Raw genomic sequence first — 19,341 nt, 5'->3', positions numbered from 1 at the left:
GATCAACCCTCCATCCCAACTTGGTGTCATCTGCAAACTTACTGAAGGTGCACTCAATCCCCTCGTCCAGATCATTGATAAAGATATTAAAGAGAACTGGCCCCAGTACTGAGCCCTGGGGAACACCACTTGTGACCGGCCGCCAACTGGATTTAACTCCACACACCACCACTCTTTGGGCCTAGCCAGCCAGCCAGGTTTTTACCCAGCAAAGCATACATCCGTCCAAGTCGTGAGCAGCCAGTTTCTCCAGGAGAACACTGTGGGAAATGGTGTCAAAGGCTTTACCAAAGTCTAGGTAGACAACATCCACAGCCTTTCCCTCATCCACTAAGTGGGTCACCTTGTCATGGAAGGAGATCAGGTTGGTTAAGCAGGACCTGCCTTTCATTAACCCATGCTGACTGGGCCCGATCACCTCGTTGTCCTGTATGTGCCGCGTGATGGCACTCAAGATGATCTGCTCCATAATCTTCCCCAGCACTGAGGTCAGACTGACAGACCTGTATTTCCCTGGATCCTCCTTCCGTCCCTTCTTGTAGATGGGTGTCACATTTGCTAACCTGCAGTCAACTGGGACCTCCCTGGTTAGCCAGGACTGCTGATAAATGATGGAAAGTGGCTTGGTGAGCACTTCTGCCAGCTCCCTCAGTACTCTTGGGTGGATCCTCTTTGGCCCATAGACTTGTGTGTGTCTAAGTGGTGTAGCAAGTCGCTAACCATTTCCCCTTGGATTATGAGGTCTTCATTCTGCTTCCCATCCCTGTCTTCCAGCTCAGGGGGCTGGGTACCCAGAGAACAACTGGTCTTACTATCAAAGACTGAGGCAAAGAAAGCATTAAGTACCTCACCCGTTTCCTCATCCTTTGTGACTATGTTTCTCTCTGTCCTTTATTGGATGTAGGGGTTCTCCTTAGCCCTCCTTTTGTTGCTAATGTATTTCTACAAACACTTTTTATTGTCTTTTATGGCAGTAGCAGTAAAAGTTCTAGGTGGGCTTTGGTCCTTCTAATTTTCTCCCTGCATAACCTCACAACATCCTTGTAGTCCTCCTGAGTTGCCTGCCCCTTCCTCCAAAGGTCACAAACTCCCCTTTTTTTCCTGAGTTCCAGACAAAGCTCACTGTTCAGCCAGACAGGTTCTTCCCCGCTGGCTCATCTTTTGGCACATGGGGACGGCCTGCTCCTGCACCTTTAAGATTTCCTTCTCGAAGAATGTCCAGCCTTCCTGGACTCCTTCGCCCTTCAGGACTGCCTCCCAAGGGACTCTGTCAACCAGCTCCCTAAACAGGCCAAAGTCTGCCCTCCAGAAGTCCAAGGTAGCAGTTCTGCTGACCCCCCTCCTTACTTCTCCGAGAATCGAAAACTGTCATTTCGTAGATCAATTTGATTGCATACAGAGGGAAACAGATGTATGTATGCTTTATTTTTAGCCTGTTTTTTGGAAATTGTTTCATTGACATTTTTAGTCTATGAAGCAGTGAATAAGAAATACTGTTTTCAATTACCCAGTGGTTACAAGACTGAGGCTGTCTGGAGTCATCCCTACACAGACAGTCTCCCTGTGCTCCACACATCTATGTTAGCAACCTTAGGAACTTATTTAGGAACAAATTTAGTGTAGATACAGCACATTATCCTGCATGCATTATTATCTCAGACATAAACGAAGCGTTCAATATACAAAAATTCTCTTTTTAATTCTCTTGGCTAAGCCATCCATGACTGGTAATGAGGTATTTCCTTGTCCTTGCAACTGCCCGGGGGTTTCATGGCTTTATTTGCTTTTGTAACAAGTGGTTTTGAAGCTAGAGGAAGCTATTCAAATTACTGTTACCAATCAGCTGGCAACTCTTTACATTATTTACTGTTCCATAATGATGAAACCTGTAGTAACAGTAGATAAGCCTATATCATTAATTACAATTTTCAAAAGCAAATGCCTGTTACAAGCAGACTCGCAGATCTAAATCAGGTTCCTAACTGCTCACACCTACATTTTTGGATTTAACTTTTAATTTTGGATTCATACTTTTTTGATTGTGACTGTAAATGCTTAAGACAAAGGTTCAATCATGATTGAAATCAGTGGATCTACGAGTGCTCTACAATTCCAAATGATCAAGCTTTAAAAGGCTGAAGCCCAAATATGCATAAACTGCTATTCCCTCTCCCAAATGTGGCCTTTCACTGTCAAGCATGTACACAGACATGAGGGAATGAATTCCCTTCTGAAAATGTGACACCTAGGAGGGTACCGCTTTACAAATTCTCCTCTCTCAGTCTTTACAGATAAAAAGTAAAACCCCTAAATAATTGCAACTAAAAGTTCTACAAAAAATACTTTAGAAAAGAATGTTAAAATTAAAAAAATGCTGCAAAGTAAATCACACTGTTTAGAAAAAAAATAATATAAATATAATTATATATTAATACAAGAGTTTTACTTCTATTTAGTTATGAAACTATTGTTTTACACTCATCCATACAGACTCTTGTGCTGAACTTCTATTGTTCCTACCCGTCCAGCTTACGGGACCCCATCACTAGAAGGGTCTTATACCATAATACCACAATTTAGCTGGAGATCTTAAGAATAAGGACAAAAATAATTCTATCTATCATCTGGTTTATTTTGTAGGCAAAAATGTCACTAACTTTTTGATCAAACACAGCAGATATAATTTAGTGCACTATTTCCCCCAGTTATACTATAAGCTGCAATGTATAGCAGCTATGATGTTAAAAGGAGCTTAGCACATACATGAAAAGGTATAAGTATATATTGATTGCACTGCCTTAAATGTCCATGTCATTTGGCAATATTATGAAAAACATCAATGAGACTAATCAAACAAATAAAAAAACACATTACATTTCTCCCAAATTGTACATCCAGGAGCTGCTTTACAGGTCTGGTTGCAACAGAGAAACTTCCCGTTGATGAAGAATCCTTTATGGTACTTGTTTAGTAAATCAGAATTGTCTTTAATTTCTGGAAAGCACAAAGAAACCAAAGAGAACATGACAGGCTGCACAATGGGAACGTTCCTTATGATCAATAGAGTTTGCTGCACCAAACCATGGGACCCCAGAGTGCTTACCGACTTCTAGCTCTAGATACATATCCTGGTCACATTTTTTATCTCTATACCATATTCCTCTATGCAAAATCAAGTCTGAAATCCATACCCCCCTATTTCTTTGAGAAAGAAACCTGACTGTCAAGGAGATACAGTACAATCCAATGAAACACCCGAAGCCAAAACAGGACCCAACAGCTATGATTCAAACCCATGCATCTTACAAAGATTTCAGTATCAATAATAAAACTAATTAAAATAAAACATTTTCATATATCAAAATATGCTGAGTATTTTCCTAGATCTATCTACTGTAAGAAAATCATATTCACTGATACTCAATACACCATATGGCAAATCTAAACTAACATTTATCTGTTAAAATACAGTTCTTATTTAAGCACATCAAAAGAAAACACCATCACAGAAATATTTACTTTATATCTGAAGCACTGCTTTACTCTAGAAAAATAGCACCAGTAGTATCCCTGTGCTAGTGATACATTAGTTCTGTAAGCTGTAATAGTAGTTTGGTTTCAAAAGGTATCTAGAAGAAATGTAGAAGGCATAGAGTCAGACTTTAAAAAGTGGTTGTCTCAGGACAGGTTTTCAGTTGTGCTGCAGTAAGCCAGTGTAAACCCAAAATTGCTGAATGTGCGACAGCACTGCGGAAGGATCAGGACACCCCTTCGTGACAAGTGCTTTTTATAAACTTTTTAAAAGGCTTGTAGGCAGTTGAATATTGGTGCTATTATTTGTCTCATGACCATTACAAAATATATCACTTTATGCAAGCTTACTCTTCACAAATTTGGTTTTAAAAAGTCTTACTGAAAATCTTGGTTTCTAGAAGGGTCAGTGTAGTTTGCCTAATGCTTCTGGTCCACATTCTTCATAACTTTGCTAAATTAATTGACATACCCTTATTTCTGTGTATGCAAAGGGAGTCACAACCAGAGAGGTAGCTCATACACAGGCTTACAAGTAAAACTGGGCAGGATATTTGTTCACAGCCCATCATAGATTGCCTATTTTTGTTCCTACAATGGCCAGTATGTGTGAGGGTTGCCCTATTCAATGTGAGGTTTTTGCCTTCACTGGGGTTACACAGGGACATAGTTTTCTGCTTATAACTTACACTTTGCATGACTGTGATTCTGCTTCATTGAAAACAATAGAAATTTCCTTGAAAAAAAAAGAGGAAAATACAAAGGAAAAAGCACTAGCAGTATTTGCTATCAAAATGGCATTCATGCAGGTAAGAGCTATACTAGCCACATCAAGAATGGTTGTGCTCTATTAATCTGCATCAGTAAAGGCTGAACATATGACGAAGATTAAAAAATGCCCATGAAAAATAAAACCCAAAAGCTTTATTTTGGCTTATTTCTCACCGAAACCTTCAGCCTTTAAAATTTCTAACCCATTCTTGAAAATACCATGCATTTCAACCAGTCAGTGCTGAAGTAAGACAGACACTAAAAACAAGTGACAAAGAATGGCACAAAATGATGAGGCAGAAGCATTTTCCTATCTTGCCTCCTGTTATTTGAATATTTTTGTACACAAAGGAATAGTGTTACCTTTATGCAAAGCTGCAAGCCACCGCTCCCGGCTCTCTTCACTAGTGGCATAGACATAAAGAAGTCCACCCTTGTACACAATCTGGAAAAGGTTGGGAAAGACAGCATGGTGAGAGTCTACTGCCTGAAAGCATGTTGCTATGCGGGAGGGGAAAAGAGCAGGGCATGGGAACCAAAAAAATAGGCTTTGTGGACCCCCATCAAACTCCCACAACTCACTAATGTTTCTCAGAGGTCGTGTATATAATTGCCATCTCATATAAATACTTTATATTTTGCATATTTCATATTTCATACATTTCATATATTTCACATTTCATATGAAATATTAATATGCAATATAAAGATATAGATAAAATAAATATAAATAAATATAAATAAAACTAAAAATAAATATGAATATAAATAAATATAGACATAAATATGTACTGCCTTAACCAAAGTGGTTCGTGACCTAAAGCACAGTTGCAGAAACAAAGGACGGCATCGAATATTTCTGGATGTTCCCATCTTCTATGCACAAAAGGCTTTATAGCCCACATGTAAACTCTTTCTTTCCACTTCAGTTTTTCCACATTCATCTTCCTGCTTCTGGCCGGTGTTACACAAGGCCAGAAGGAATGCTCACCGAGGCCAGGAACCCATCTCTGACAGCATCCAGTAACAAATAACTGAGGCAGAGTATATCCTCAGGGCAGCTGTATGGTGATGAGGGAATCCTGATCCAAAGGTGATGCATTTATACTTAATACCCTTTGAGCAGTATTTTTCTTCTGTGAATTCATTCAGTTGCCTTTTTAAGCAAATAACTAGTATCTATGACTTCCTGCAGTAAGTAGTCCTATGGCTTAGCTACACAGTATGAACAGGCAGCTGCTTTTCTTCTGCAGTGTAATATTGGATTGTTGCATGCTGAAGTCAGTTTTGGTGCCATCACTATTGTGCTTTGCTTGGTTTTATCAAAGTTCATTCTTCATTAATCTAAGTGATTCTAACTGTAATACCATTGATATAGCATGTAACAGTTATAGTAATGATGACATACAGTGGCAGGGTTATATAGCAATTAACACCATAGAATTTAATTCACTGGCTATTCTCACCTAAAATCAAATCCCCTTGAGACACACCTCCCCATCCTTTCACATCACCCACCAAGTGCACCCAGGTCCTTGAGCAAAAGCAATCCCACAAATGGGTTTGCCTTTGCCTGAGGCAGGAGTAACCCAGACTGTCTTCCCTAATGTATTTTTTATGTGCACTACAGGGACTTTATCCCCTTCTGTGGTACATAAAAGTTCTGATCAGACAGGGCCACCCTGATTGGCAGATCCTCTGGTGTTGAGCAACCAGGTGGCCTTTGCTAAATGTGTGTACCAATGTTTGAAGGTTCCACTCCCCCATTGCTTTCAATGTAGTCCATTGTATTGTTCAATTTTCCCAGAGGCTGGTGCATGACAGGGGATGTGATATACCCACTCAATGCCATGCTCTTTGGCCCAGGTGTCTATGAGGTTGTTTCAGATATGAGTCCCGTTGTCTAACTCAGTTCTTTCTGGGGTGCCATGTCACCATAAAACTTGCTTTTCAAGGCCCAGGATGGTGTTCCAGGCAGTGGCATGGGGCACAGGATACGTTCCCAGACATCCGGTGGTTGCTTCCACCACTGTAAGCACATGGTGCTTGCCTTGGCTGGTTTGTGAGAGTGTGATATGTCAATCTGCCAGGCCTCCGCATATTGATATTTCAGCCATCGCCCTCCATACCACAGGGGCTTTAACTGCTTGGCTTGCTTAATTGCAGCACGTTTCACATTCATGGATAATCTGTGCAATGGCACCAATAGTCAGGTCCACCCCTCGACCACGAGCCCATCTATATGTTGCATCTCTTCCCTGATGGCCTGAGGTGTCATGGGCCCACCGAGCCATAAATAGCTCACCCTTATGTTGCCAGTCCAGATCCACCTGAGACACTTCAATCTTGGCAGCCTGATCCACCTGCTGGTAGTTTTGATGTTCTTCAGTGGCCTGACTCTTGGGTACGTGAGCATCTACATGACGTACTTTTACAACTAGAATCTCTAGCCAGGATGCAATATCTTGCCACAGTGCAGCAGCCCAGATGGGTTTGCTTCTGCATTGCCAGTTGCTCTGCTTCCATTGCTGTAGCCACCCCCACAGGGCTTTTGCTACCATCTGTGAGTCAGTATAGAGATAGAGCACTGGCCACTTTTCTTGGTCAGCAATGTCTAAAGCTAGCTGGATGGCTTTCACCTCTGCAAACGGACTTGATTCACCTTCTCCTTCAGCAGTTTCTGCAACTTGTTGTGTAGGACTCCACACAGCAGCCTTCCATCTCCGATGTTTTCCTACAATGCGACAAGATCCATCAGTGAACAGAGCATATTGCCCCTCATTTTCTGACAGTTTATTATACAGTGCGGCCTCTTCAGCACGCGTCACATCCTCCTCTGGTGACATTCCAAAATCTGTGCCTTCTAGCCAGTCCAGGATCATTTCCAAAATTCCTGGGCAACTGGGATTTCCTATGCGAGCTCATTGTGTGATCAGTGTAATCCACTTACTCCCCGTGGCATCAGTCACGTGATGTGTAGAGGAGACCCTCCCTTTGAACATCCAGCCCAGCACTGGCAGTCGGGGTGCGAAGAGGAGCTGTGTTTCAGTACCAACCACTTCTGAGGCAGCTCGAACTCCTTCATAAGCTGCCAATATCTCTTTTTCAGTTGGAGTGTAGTGAGCCTTGGATCCTTGATATCCCCAACTCCAAAACCCCAGGGGTCGGTCTCAGGTCTCCCCCGGTGCTTTCTGCCAGAGACTCCAGGTAGGGCCATTCACCCCCGCTGCGGTGTAGGGCACAATTTTAAAACCTTGTCCTGCCCAGACTGGCCCAAGGGCTACTGCATGAACAATCTTCCCTTTAATTTGTTCAAAGGTTTGTTGCTCAGGGCCCCATTTAAAATCATTCTTCTTCTGGGTCACTTGATAGAGCGGGCTTACAATCAGACTGTAATTTGGAACAGGCATTCTCCAAAAAGCCACAACACCTAAGAAAGCCTGTGTTTCCTTTTTATTAGTCAGTGAAGACATAGCTGCTATTTTGTTGATCACATCCATTGGGATCTGATGACGACCACCTTGCCATTTTATTCCTAAAAACTGGATCTCCTGTGTAGGTCCCTTGACCTTACTTTCTTTTATGGCAAAACTGGCTTTCAGAAGGATTTGGATTATTTTCTTCCCTTTCTCAAAAACTTCTTCTGCTGTGTTGCCTCATATGATGATGTCATCAATGTATTGCAGGTGTTCCAGAGCTTCACCCTTCTCCAGTGCAGTCTGGATTAGTCCATGGCAAATGGTGGGGCTGTGTTTCCACCCCTGGGGCAGTTGATTCCAGGTGTGCTGGGTGCCCCTCCAAGTAAAAGCAAACTGTGGCCGGCACTCTGCTGCCAGAGGGATTGAGAAAAATGCATTAGCAATGTCAATTGTGGCATACCACCTGGCTGCCTTTGACTCCAGTTTGTATTGAAGTTCTAGTATGTCCAGCACAGCAGCACTCAACGGCGGCGTGACTTCATTCAAGTCACGGTAGTCTACTGTTAGTCTCCATTCTCCATTAGACTTTCGCGCTGGCCATGTGGGGCTGTTAAAGGGTGAATGAGTTTTGCTGATCACTCCTTGGCTCTCCAGTTGGCGAATCGGGTTATGGATGCGAATCAGTGAGTCTCAGTTGGTGCGATAGTGGCACCGGTGCACTGGTGTGGTAGCAATTGGCTTTTGTTGTTCTTTGACCCTCAGCAACCCCACAACAGAAGGGTCCTCCGAGAGACCAGGCAAGGTGGACAGCTGTTCAATTTCCTCTGTTTCCAAGGCAGCTATACCAAAAGCCCACCAATACCCCTTTGGGTCCTTAAAATACCCTCTCCTGAGATAGTCTAGACCAAGGATGCACAGAGCCTCTGGACCAGTCACAATGGGGTGTTTCTGCCACTCATTCCCAGTTAGGCTTACTTCAGCCTCCAATACAGTTAGCTGATGGGATCCCCCGTCACACCAGAAATACAGATGGGTTCTGCCCCTTTACAACCTGATGGCATTGGGGTACACTGTGCACCAGTGTCTCCTAGAGCCTTATACTCCTGTGGGTCTGATGTGCCAGGCCGTCGAATCCACACAGTCCAATAAACCCGGTTGTCCCTTTCCTCCACCTGGCTGGAGGCAGGGCCCCTCTAATCCTGGTCAGAGTATTTGTTACTCACTTCTTGTAAAAATGACTTAGAAGTCCCTTCAAGAGGATCAGAAGTAAGATCAGCCCTTATACTCTGTCTGGAAACTGGAGCAGCTTTTTTCTTGGAAGAATCCCCTTTTGTGGTTGTTTTTCCTTGCAACTCTTACCCATGCATCTAGGGTCAAGGTAGGTTTTCCATCCCACTTCCTCATGTCCTCTTCATGGTCATGCAGGTAAAACCACATGCCTGGTACCCCATGGTCTATATTCTCTCTCTTGAGCAGAGGAACCATCACTCCTAATAGCTCAGATACTGGTCATACAGGTGGGGAATATGACTTTTGGATCAGTTTGGTCAGTTTTTTTGACTTTTCGGACAGTTTTTCCACAGGCTCGTAAGGACAAAGAGAGATTTTCCTTGTATTGCTGGAGCTGGTAAGCCATTTCATCCACTATCAGTGCCTCTTAGTCTTTCCAGGTCAGTACTGCCAATGGGTTGGCATACGATGATGCTGCACTCCATACAAACTTCTGCCACATGGGTTGTGTGCATTGGACTTCGTCTGGATGTCTGGGTAACTGTGGGTTGTCTGGGTCATAATAAATCAACTCTAGCATGACTAATTCTCTCAGGTACTGGATACCTCTCCATGGTGGTCCACTTGCCTGGTTGACATATAACATCTTCCTTGAAGGGTACTTTTCCTTCATGCTTGACAAGAGTTGCCTCCAGAGGCTGAGGGCTTGTGTCCCTTTTCCAATTGCCTTGTCAATGCCACCTTCCCTAGAAAGTGATCCCAGCTGCTTGGCTTCCCTACCCTCTAATTCCAGGCTTCTAGCCCCATTGTTCCAGCATCGGAGCAGCCAGGTGATAATGTGCTCACCTGGACACCAGCTGAAATCTTTTCACATATCCTGCAGCTCACTCAGGGATAGGGATCAGATGATTACCTCTGGTTCTGCTACTTCCTCCTCCTGTTCTTGTGATGAGCCTGGTTGACCTTCATCCCTTACTAAGTGAACTGATTTTTTTGTATATTTCTTCTTCTGTATAGGGGCGACTGATGCTGGCACAGGTTGGTTCCCTGGATCAGCTGCAGCGTCTGTCGCAGGGGTTGGAGTGGCTGTGGTGTCTGTCGGTCTCTTTTCCCTCCCTTCCCCCTGAGGGTGCTGCATAATATCCAGCAGTGTTTGGTAGATACTGGCCAGAACCCAGCACAGTGCGGTAAGTTGTGCTTCTTTGGAATAGCCACAGCATTTTCCTTTCAAATATTCTATCACTTTATCAGGGTCCTGTAGTTGTTTAGGAGTGAAGTTCCAAACCATTGGAGGTGAGAAGTTCTCGAGATACCTGCCCATATTCTCCCACATGCCATGCCACATGTGATTATCCAGCCTCGGGGCAGATCTCTACGTGATATTCTTAAATAGTTGTTTAACCTTAAACAAGACCTGGAAAACATTCAGGAGACATAGCAATAGGAACATGCTGGTTTGAACATCCCAAGGATATTCAAAATTCTCAAGAGCTATTGTAATTTTCCTGGAGGAGAAGGGGAAGGTGAAGAAATGTGTCTTCTGCATGGATTTCCGATGAGAAAAGGTAAAAGGTGTAATTATTAATAGTTTCTGATAGATGGCTCCCAAAGTATGCAGATGACGGCAATGCTGAATACAAATACTAGATTAGTTTCATAACCAGCAATTCCATCGTCTCATAAGCCAGTGTTACAAAGTACAACAGCATGATAACTTTAGCCCAGTTCCCACAGGTGATAAACAGCACAACTGGGAGCATTTACTGCAAGTAAGGTGTTACAAAACACAACTTTAAGAAAAAGCATGCCAACTTTGAAAGTGAATAAATCAACATTGTGACCCACAACTATTGAACTAATTTAATGAGTGCTTATAACAAATTAGTTCTAATGTGTTCCAGTCAGATTTGTCGTTATCTCAACCCGTCAAGCCCCACGTCAGGCGCCAAAAAGGACTGTTGTGGTTTAACCCCAGCGGGCAACTAAGCACCACGCAGTTGCTCGCTTACTTCCCCCCCACCCAGTGGGAGGGGTGAGAGAATAGAAAAAAAGTAAATCTCATGGGTTGAGATAAAGACAGTTTAATAGGTCAGAAAGGAAGAAAATAGTAATAATGATGATAATAATAATAAAGTGACAATAATAAAAAGAATTGGAATATACAAAACAAGTGATGCACAATACAATTGCTCACCCCTCACCGACCTATGCCCAGTTAGTTCCCGAGCAGCGATATGCACCCCCCCAGCCAACTCCCCCCAGTTTTTATACTGGGCATGACATCACATGGTATGGAATACCCCTTTGGCCAGTTTGGGTCGGCTGTCCTGGCTGTGTCCCCTCCCAACTTCTTGTGCCCCTCCAGCCTTCTTGCTGGCTGGGCATGAGAAGCTGAAAAATCCTTGACTTAGTATAAACACTGCTTAGCAACAACTGAAAACATCAGTGTGTTATCAACATTCTTCTCACATTAAATCCAAAACATAACACTATAGCAGCTACTAGAAAGAAAATTAACTCTATCCCAGCTGAAACCAGGAGAGCTTGTTTTCAGCCTACCTTCCTCTAGCTTTGTTTGTTGCCTACCTAATAATTACTAACATCTGCTTTGCTTTTTGGATCATGTTTAGTACTGGGATGACTCTGTGTGTGCCTGCGTTAGGTCAGGGTTTCATTTCCCTTGTGTACATTGCTTTTCAGTCATCTGCACTGAATTTCAAATGCCACTTTATTGCTTTTGTTAGACTGAAGAGCTCTTGTTATTAAATGCGTACTCCCACCGGTAAGTATACACGACTGATCAATTTGCTTCCTGTCTCCTTATTTAGTTAAATGGTGGAGCCCTGCGAGCCTTTCTCTTTAACATGTTATCCATCCAATCTATTAGTCATTGTCAAGTCTTTCCTTTGACCTCTCTTCAGTTTACAACATCTTTCTTCAATTATAGTCACCAGAACTAGACACAATATTCTCCTGGTGATCACAGTAGTGTCAAATCATATTGAGTGCTTTCACTCAGTATGTGCCCGCTTCCATGTCCAAGGATGCCATTAGCTCCTTCGGCCACAGCATCACACTGGGAATTTATGTTCAGCTATCATGACCCTAAAGTCCTCTTTAGAGATACTGTTCCCCAGAACAGCGTCCCCCATCCTATAGCTATAGCATACACTCTTTTCCCCACTTAACTGAATTATGCATTCCTGACATAAATACACTCATTTAACATAAATGTGTCATTCAGTGCCACAAATCTGGGGGAGGGAGAAGGGAAAGGAAGACTGGAATGACACCTAGGATCCACCAGGCAGTGAAATATTAAGTGTGTGTCATGAGGTTGCCCTTGGGCATGGCAATTATTGCAGGGTCATGAATTAATGCACTATTCAGCAACCCTGTTATTCACTCTAGCAGCCTGCCAGTGGCACTGCAAAAGGGGATCTGTGGGCACTTCTCACATCTGCATGTCCCACTGCCCATAGAATTGAGATTGATGGAGTCTCTAGGAGGAACCTGAGCTGGGCAACTGAAAGAGGCGAAAGGCAGCAAAGCTGAGTTATGGTTTTCTCATCACATTTAGTTCTTAAACACGTGTAGTGCTTTGTGCAGCTGCATCTTCTGATACAAGGCATAGCCTTGGATTTCCTGACTGTGGCACATTTGAATGGCAATCAGGCAGTCAGGGGTCAAATCCTGCACTTGGTATTGAAGCCACAAAAAAGAAGTGGAAAGAGACTGTGAGAATTAAAATAAGAATTTTTAAGTGCTTAATTCTGCCTTAAAATAAGTGATAATCACATAGTGTAGTGATCTATGTATTCCAGATAATATTAAAGCAAATATCTGATAGACCTTTGAACATAAAAGAAACAAGACTTGATCTAAATTCTATCACAGTCAATTCAAAGTATTTCAGCAAAGTCACAACTTCAGTAATAGGGACTGATTTTCTATTTGCTGTAAATATCAGTAGCACTCAGCAGTAACAGGTATCACCACTTCAGATAGGAACACTAGGTGTAGCCTTAGGATGGCTGGCAGGCATATTTAATGAAATGTAAATGAAACAGATTTCATGGCTAACCTGAAAAGGATATTGTCTTGCAGGAGGTGTTGATTCCTCAAGATTCACTGTCTCGACACATCGGATTTTCTCAATCTCAATTGACCCCCTTTTGCTTCCTTTTTTCTAAGAGTGAAAAAAACACAGCCGACTGTAAACTAATGTTAACACAATATAAAGTATTCTAGTTTGATGATTTTGTACAATTCTGCGTTTCAAGCTGTATAAGCCATAGATTCAGGTTTGTTAAACTTTAAAAGAAAGGTAGGAAAAAAACCTCCTTGGTGCCCTACCTGCATCTAATATATTGATCAAATTCAATTTTAAGTCAGTTACAAGAATTACAGGACACAGCCCTACATCTGAGAAAGCATCTGCTGCAACTGAAGGAGTACAGGGCAGAAGGGGGGACTAGCAGGAAAAGAAGGAGGAATTAGGAGAAAAACACCTTAAGTGCAAACCAGAAGCCTAGCTGTGGCCTTCATAATTTTGTTAAGGTAATGGAGCTTATTCTCACTGAGCTTCCCTGCAGTTTTGTAATGGGGTGTAACTCACAGGAGGAGTCCAAATGTAAGAAAAGGAGCAAAAACTTTAAAATAAGTTGCCTGGGACATATAGTTCCATTCCTGACAGGAGATCTTCTGAGTAAAAAGCCACCCTTTTGTGATATACAGTCACTCCTTAGGAAACAAGGATAGTTTAAACATCTGCTTTGTGCAGCTGAGGGATGAGATTCTGAACTAACCATGTCTCGTACAAGTAACTTCTGAAGCCAGTTATTTACATCAGTTCAGAGGGAAACCTGAGCAAGGAAAACATCCCTATTCAAGGCAATGTGTAAATATATGCCAATGTTAATTACTTGCTTAAGTTCATTTTGGAAGGACGCAAACAGATGCTCAATGGTAAGCAGAACTGTAAGAGTTGTTCTGAATAGAGACACTCTTAAGCCTGCAGCTAAGTGTTTTTCTGAACTGAAACTAGGATTTGATACCCTATAATTCTACTCAAAACAAAGTACACCTGTTGTTCTAAGACATAACGTCTAATCAAGTTTCACAGAAGAAAACCAGAGGAATAAGGTGACACTGGAAAATCTTAGAACAGTTTCCTTAAAAAAATTATGTCTTACCCCTTTGTCATATTCATAATAAGAAAGGTTTGCTTTCGTCAGAACAAACAACCTTTTCTTGTAGTTAATTGGTGATATTTTTTTCTTCTGTTGTGACTTCTTTAAAAGAAGTTCTTCTAGAATTGTTTTCTTCTCCATTATATATTTCCCTAAAAGAACATCATAGTTACTTTTATTACTACTATTAATAAATATAACAACACCAACTATAGAAACCGTAATAACAAATACATTGAGTCATTGTCCTTTATGTTTTATAAATTTTTCTAGTATTATATGGTTACAAAGCATGTGTTTAATACTGCTTAAACAAATGAGGTTGTTAAGCTTATTCACTCGATAAAAAAAATCATAGTATACAAAAATTAAGCTACAGATATACTGCAGTTCTAAACAAGGCATCTCTGTTATTTATCGTCTGAGGATCTCTCCTTTTAAAGCCATGCACCCTTTCTGGCAAAGAGCACAGGCTGCTTTATGCACAGATGTATTACATCTGCAGCATAACATGGAAGTCATTACAGCAGCAGAGAGAACGACAACAAAAGAAAACACTTCTATTTACAGACCAGAAAAACATACCTAGTGCTGACAAGTGTGTTCCCTGAACTGGAAATTTCCCATTTCTTTCTTTCAACTGAAACAAATGCATGTTTATGGAACAGTGACATGTAGAAAAGATCAAAAAGTAAAACTGTTCTTGCACCACATATATACACATATATACTTGTATCTATGTATTTTTTCTTAGCCTGGATAATCATACAGTAGAAAATGCCAAGAAGGATGAGATCCATCATATTTCTACAAGTTTTGTGTGTTTCAGGTTATCTTACCCAAATGTGAAGAAAGTAGGTCACATCCTTTGCCCTATACGTTCTGGAGCTCCAAAGGGAAGTGTTGTGCTAAGCAACCCACTTCATTATGTCCCTGTTCACTACAGAGAGCCCAGCAGAAAGAGAACATTTGCATGACGCTTATCACACCCACTTGATCTAACCACTGAAACCTACTCGAACCCAGAAAATAACAAATACCTAGTAGGAGCAGTCTGAAGAGGAAAGCAGGGTCCTTACTAGCCATTACTCCACCACGGGCTTCTGGCTACCCTCCCCGTGGACAGGATGCCTACTGACACCTACCACCAACCCCATTTTGGAGAGATCAGTGTATGTTAGTGTCACTGGTGAGTCAGCTTAAAGGCAATCTTGCCACGACATGCGACATCTGAAGAAGATAAGAGCTTGGGGTAGGTAAAGGAAGAGCTGGGGCTGAAATCTTTCTATTGAGGTGTCTGCTCTGATGTGGGGGAAAGGAGGAGTATCCACCCCACTTTATGAAATTTTTCAGGCATTACAGGGTAGGTACTTGCCCTGACTGACTGTAGGAGTAACTAGCATGAAATTAGGAGTTAGTTCAACACAGCTTAGAGAAGCTGTCTTTGCAATTAAAATATTAGGTTTGATAGAAAGTGTAAAAAACTTGTCATTCCCACGGCAGAGCAGTAAGAACTCCTGCTTTTTGTAACAGCATGTGCTTTTGTTTCTTTATACTGGGAAACATCCAGTCTTTAGCTCCAACTCACTGAAGTTCATGGAGCTCACAGGGGTACTGGAGGTCAGAAAAAAAGATGGGTGAGATGGAATTTCAGCTACCCTATTTTAAAGCCTTATTTGCAGGTCATTTTTCTGGGGTTGTCACTACGTGATCTTTACTAACTGCTGGTTGAATTAATCTGAGCAATTACCTGAACTGCCAGGACTAATAACATGGCTCATGTGAGACCAGGATTCGAATCCACATCGGCTCTAGCACTGACCACTGAGAGCCCAGAGAATATCAGCTGAAGCCACACGGAGTGACTGCAGTCTACACTTAGTGTGGCTTAGAAAAAAGACCAAGTACTTCCATTACTACTGGTAGAAACATTAACAAAACAGCCTCTGGGTTTGACAAAGTTGTGCCATGAGTGCACACCAAGGAATGAGTAGAGACCAAAGGATTTATCACAATATGTAATTTCATTTAAATATTAGAACCTTATGTTCTATAAACTGTACCTTGCAACACCTATTTGTTAATAAACAGTATTTAAAAGTACAGGACTATATATTAAATTTATCAAATACAAATTATGAAGTAAATAGTAAACGCCTACAAGATTCATTAAACATTTATTAAACAAAACTATAAATATTTATAATAGACAAGATTTTGTTTTCTTGATATCGGAAAAAACACATACTCTTCTTTTTACAGTAATTAGCTGAAAACAATATTCTGTTAAATTTAGGAACTCGATTCTCTGGATATGCCCTTGCATAGTAAATGACATACTGGATCACCTTGTTACCTAATAGCATGCCTTCTGCCTTGTCTGTGGACCTGTGGCAAGCACATGACCTACTTGTAAGGGTGCAATAGAAAGTTAAAGGTATAGGTTAAGAGAAACACTTATAAGACTCGAAAAAGCCTATACAATTATTACATCCCTTGGTTTCTCTGAAACAGATTACTGTGTATTCAGCCTTTGAGGGAGCAGCTGTTTACATTGCAGCATATATAAGCCACTTCATTACTGGCTCAAGTTTAAAAAAATGTTTTCCAGATTTTGACTTCTCATTACAATTTGAGATAGAAAACAATCTCAAACTCTAAAAAAAATCCTGACAGCAAAACTACTTCCTGTCCAGATCCACTGCACAATGCTCTTCTTTTTCTGCTTGTGGGAAAGAAATTACAACAGCTGAAATGATGCCAAATGAACTGTTCCACTTTTTTCCCCTTTTTTTTTAAATGAGGTTACAGTTCCAGGAATAAAACATATTTGTGTTGCACTGCCTTTTCACTGCCTAGGCTGCCCTTCCTTTGTGAGCAGAGTCTTTTGTGCTGAGTCAGAACGTGCTTGTGCTAACCACTCAGTTGTGCTGAAGGGATGATCCTTTGGTGCAGAAAGTGCAGAGAGCGGCCTGTGCCGTGTACAAATTTCTGCCTACCTAGAGAATTGCAAGGTATGGTATCCTCCCTCTTTGCTGGATGGAGCTTTATTCCTTCAACTGTGAAATCTAATTTCTCCCTGGAAGAAAATAAAAAGCCATATGGAGTTAGCTGTAAATATTTGTTCCATATGATTTGAAGAGACATGAAGGATCTAGGGATCTTTTATTATTTTTCCACGCTTGAAATTTGCGTCTTGTATTTCAAACAGTTGTGCTTGTACTGAGGATATTTGCATTTTCTTTGCTTTCCATAACACAGTGACAAATATAAAAGATCTGTTCCCCCAACAGATCTTTAAAGTCTTAGAGATCAACCTGTCATTCAGAAAGAGGGCTGTTGCGAGACAGTTTATCAGAACCATACTCAACAAGGAACAAGCGAAAGGGACCAAGACATCCTGAAGGCTAGAGGTACTTTCTCTAGTGTTAGCTGCTGCTTCTGACAAGGTGGTTTGGATGTGGTGTTCAGTGATAAGCATTTTCTAATGGTAGGCTGTAATGCAGCACACAAGCTGCAGGGTACTCTGGCTCCTTCCCTCTCGGTAACCTTTATCTCCAGAAGAGTGACCAGCTGGAAAACTTAGAGGGAAAGGGACAGCAGTTGTGACAGGAGAAGCTTGGGGAAGAACCTGACTAAGCTATGGTGGCTGGGGTCACAGCCGTGTTGGAAGCATGGCTCCCGCCTCAGAAATGCCGGCAAGGTGGAGGTCCTGACTCCCGACCAAATAGAAACGTGTCCTCCACCCAGATGAAATAAGCAAACTTGTTGGGAAGCGCTTGGCTTCGTACCCTTAACGACACGGCCCCGCGGGGGTAGGCTGGGGGCGGTGGGGACGGATGTAGAGGGACCAGGACAGGATGATGGGGTCGGGTGGGTGGGCTGGGAGAGAGCAGGGATAGCGACAGGCCTGGTGGGGAAGGCAGGAGAGCAGGGAGTGGGGTAGGCTTGGGTAGGTGGGACAGAAGAACGGGTAGCTACAAGTCTCCTTGCACAGCCCTGAGCGGAGACTCGGGCAGCTGGGGGGGAAAGTAACATGGTCGCCGGCAGCCGGGGAGGCGGCTGGCAGGGTTCCGTGAAGCCATTGGGGTGGAAAGTAAGGTCTGGGGCGTCCGTGTGGTGGCAGACAGGGGCTTGGCGGGGGTGTCCGGCAGGGGAGGGTGGCCCAGCGGCTGGTTGGGGACGGAATAGGATCATGGGATGAGCAACTAGCAGGGCAGAATATGGGGTCGAGGTGGGCACGGGAGGCGTCAGGCAAAGGCCTCGGGGTGGTGGGCACATGTCAGCCAGGGTGAGCTGTTGCAGAACTAGATTATTCCCATTCTGCTACACGGACCATCTCTGAGGAAAGACTCCATCGTCTCCCCCCGCCCCCGCCCCAGGGGCAGGCCTATTGGTGTGAGGACACCGCAGCAGGCTTGTTGGCATTCACTGTACCAAAGGTGGCCAAACACCACTTCATTTTGTAGAAACACCGGACCTCTTACAGCCGTTCTCTTCCGCGGGTTCAGAGAGAGAGCTTTTTCCTTTGTTTCAGGTGAACGATTTCAGCCCAGTAAGCTGCTCATTCGGAGGTCTGAAACAACCCAGAATTTGGAATAATACAAATTTGCTTTCCTCTTCCAAATAAAGTAGATGTGGAGGGTGAGAGCTACTAATTCTAAAACTTCCAAGGTGTGGATAGACGCAAAAATAATCATCTCTAGTTACTTACAAATTTTATTAGCCTTGCTAGTGAACCATAATATTTTTAAGTTTGAATGTTTTGAGAAACTGACCTTTTTCCAATCCACCACACTCAAAATACATTTTAGTTAATTAAACCAGTTGCAAAGCACTACCTTGGTGCTTAGAATTTATGATTAAGGTGACTCTAACACAAACAGTGAATAAAAAGCTATCAGAAATGAGACCAGCAATTTATTTTAATATGATAAAAAAGTAAACATAAAAAATTGGAACACATTTCCTTTAAACCACAGTATTTAAATATAGATATTTATGATGCATCCTCTTGGTATTCATTTTAGCAACTCATATTTAGGTTAAGGGATGGAACTGTTTCCTGATCCTGGTGTAATGGAAACCAGTGAAGGAGACAACTCAAGTACACATGGGAAATAGTCCTAATAGTCTTAAGCTTTTCTGTCTTCTAATTTAAAACTTAATTTAAAATGGTGGTTTGAATTATCCTGCAT

The 19,341-nt window shown here is 42.3% G+C and overlaps 1 protein-coding gene across 1 annotated transcript in view; it reads right to left on the bottom strand.

Moving 5' to 3' along the window:
* The window catches only part of BMX (BMX non-receptor tyrosine kinase), a 38,913-nt gene extending 23,826 nt beyond the window's left edge, over positions 1 to 15,087 (bottom strand). Inside the window, exons 1-5 of the mRNA XM_029999243.2 lie at positions 14,983 to 15,087; positions 14,147 to 14,295; positions 13,036 to 13,140; positions 4,666 to 4,747; positions 2,875 to 2,994 (exon numbers count right to left, since the gene is read on the bottom strand). Of these exons, the coding sequence (XP_029855103.1) occupies positions 2,875 to 2,994; positions 4,666 to 4,747; positions 13,036 to 13,140; positions 14,147 to 14,284 (445 nt within the window). The 5' untranslated portion in view covers positions 14,285 to 14,295; positions 14,983 to 15,087. The remainder of the gene's footprint in view (positions 1 to 2,874; positions 2,995 to 4,665; positions 4,748 to 13,035; positions 13,141 to 14,146; positions 14,296 to 14,982) is intronic.
* Positions 15,088 to 19,341: the final 4,254 nt, after the last annotated feature.

This window comes from Aquila chrysaetos, chromosome 23 (assembly GCF_900496995.4).
Source record: "Aquila chrysaetos chrysaetos chromosome 23, bAquChr1.4, whole genome shotgun sequence".
Taxonomy (NCBI): Eukaryota; Metazoa; Chordata; class Aves; order Accipitriformes; family Accipitridae; genus Aquila; species Aquila chrysaetos.
This window is presented reverse-complemented; position numbering and strand designations above follow the sequence as displayed.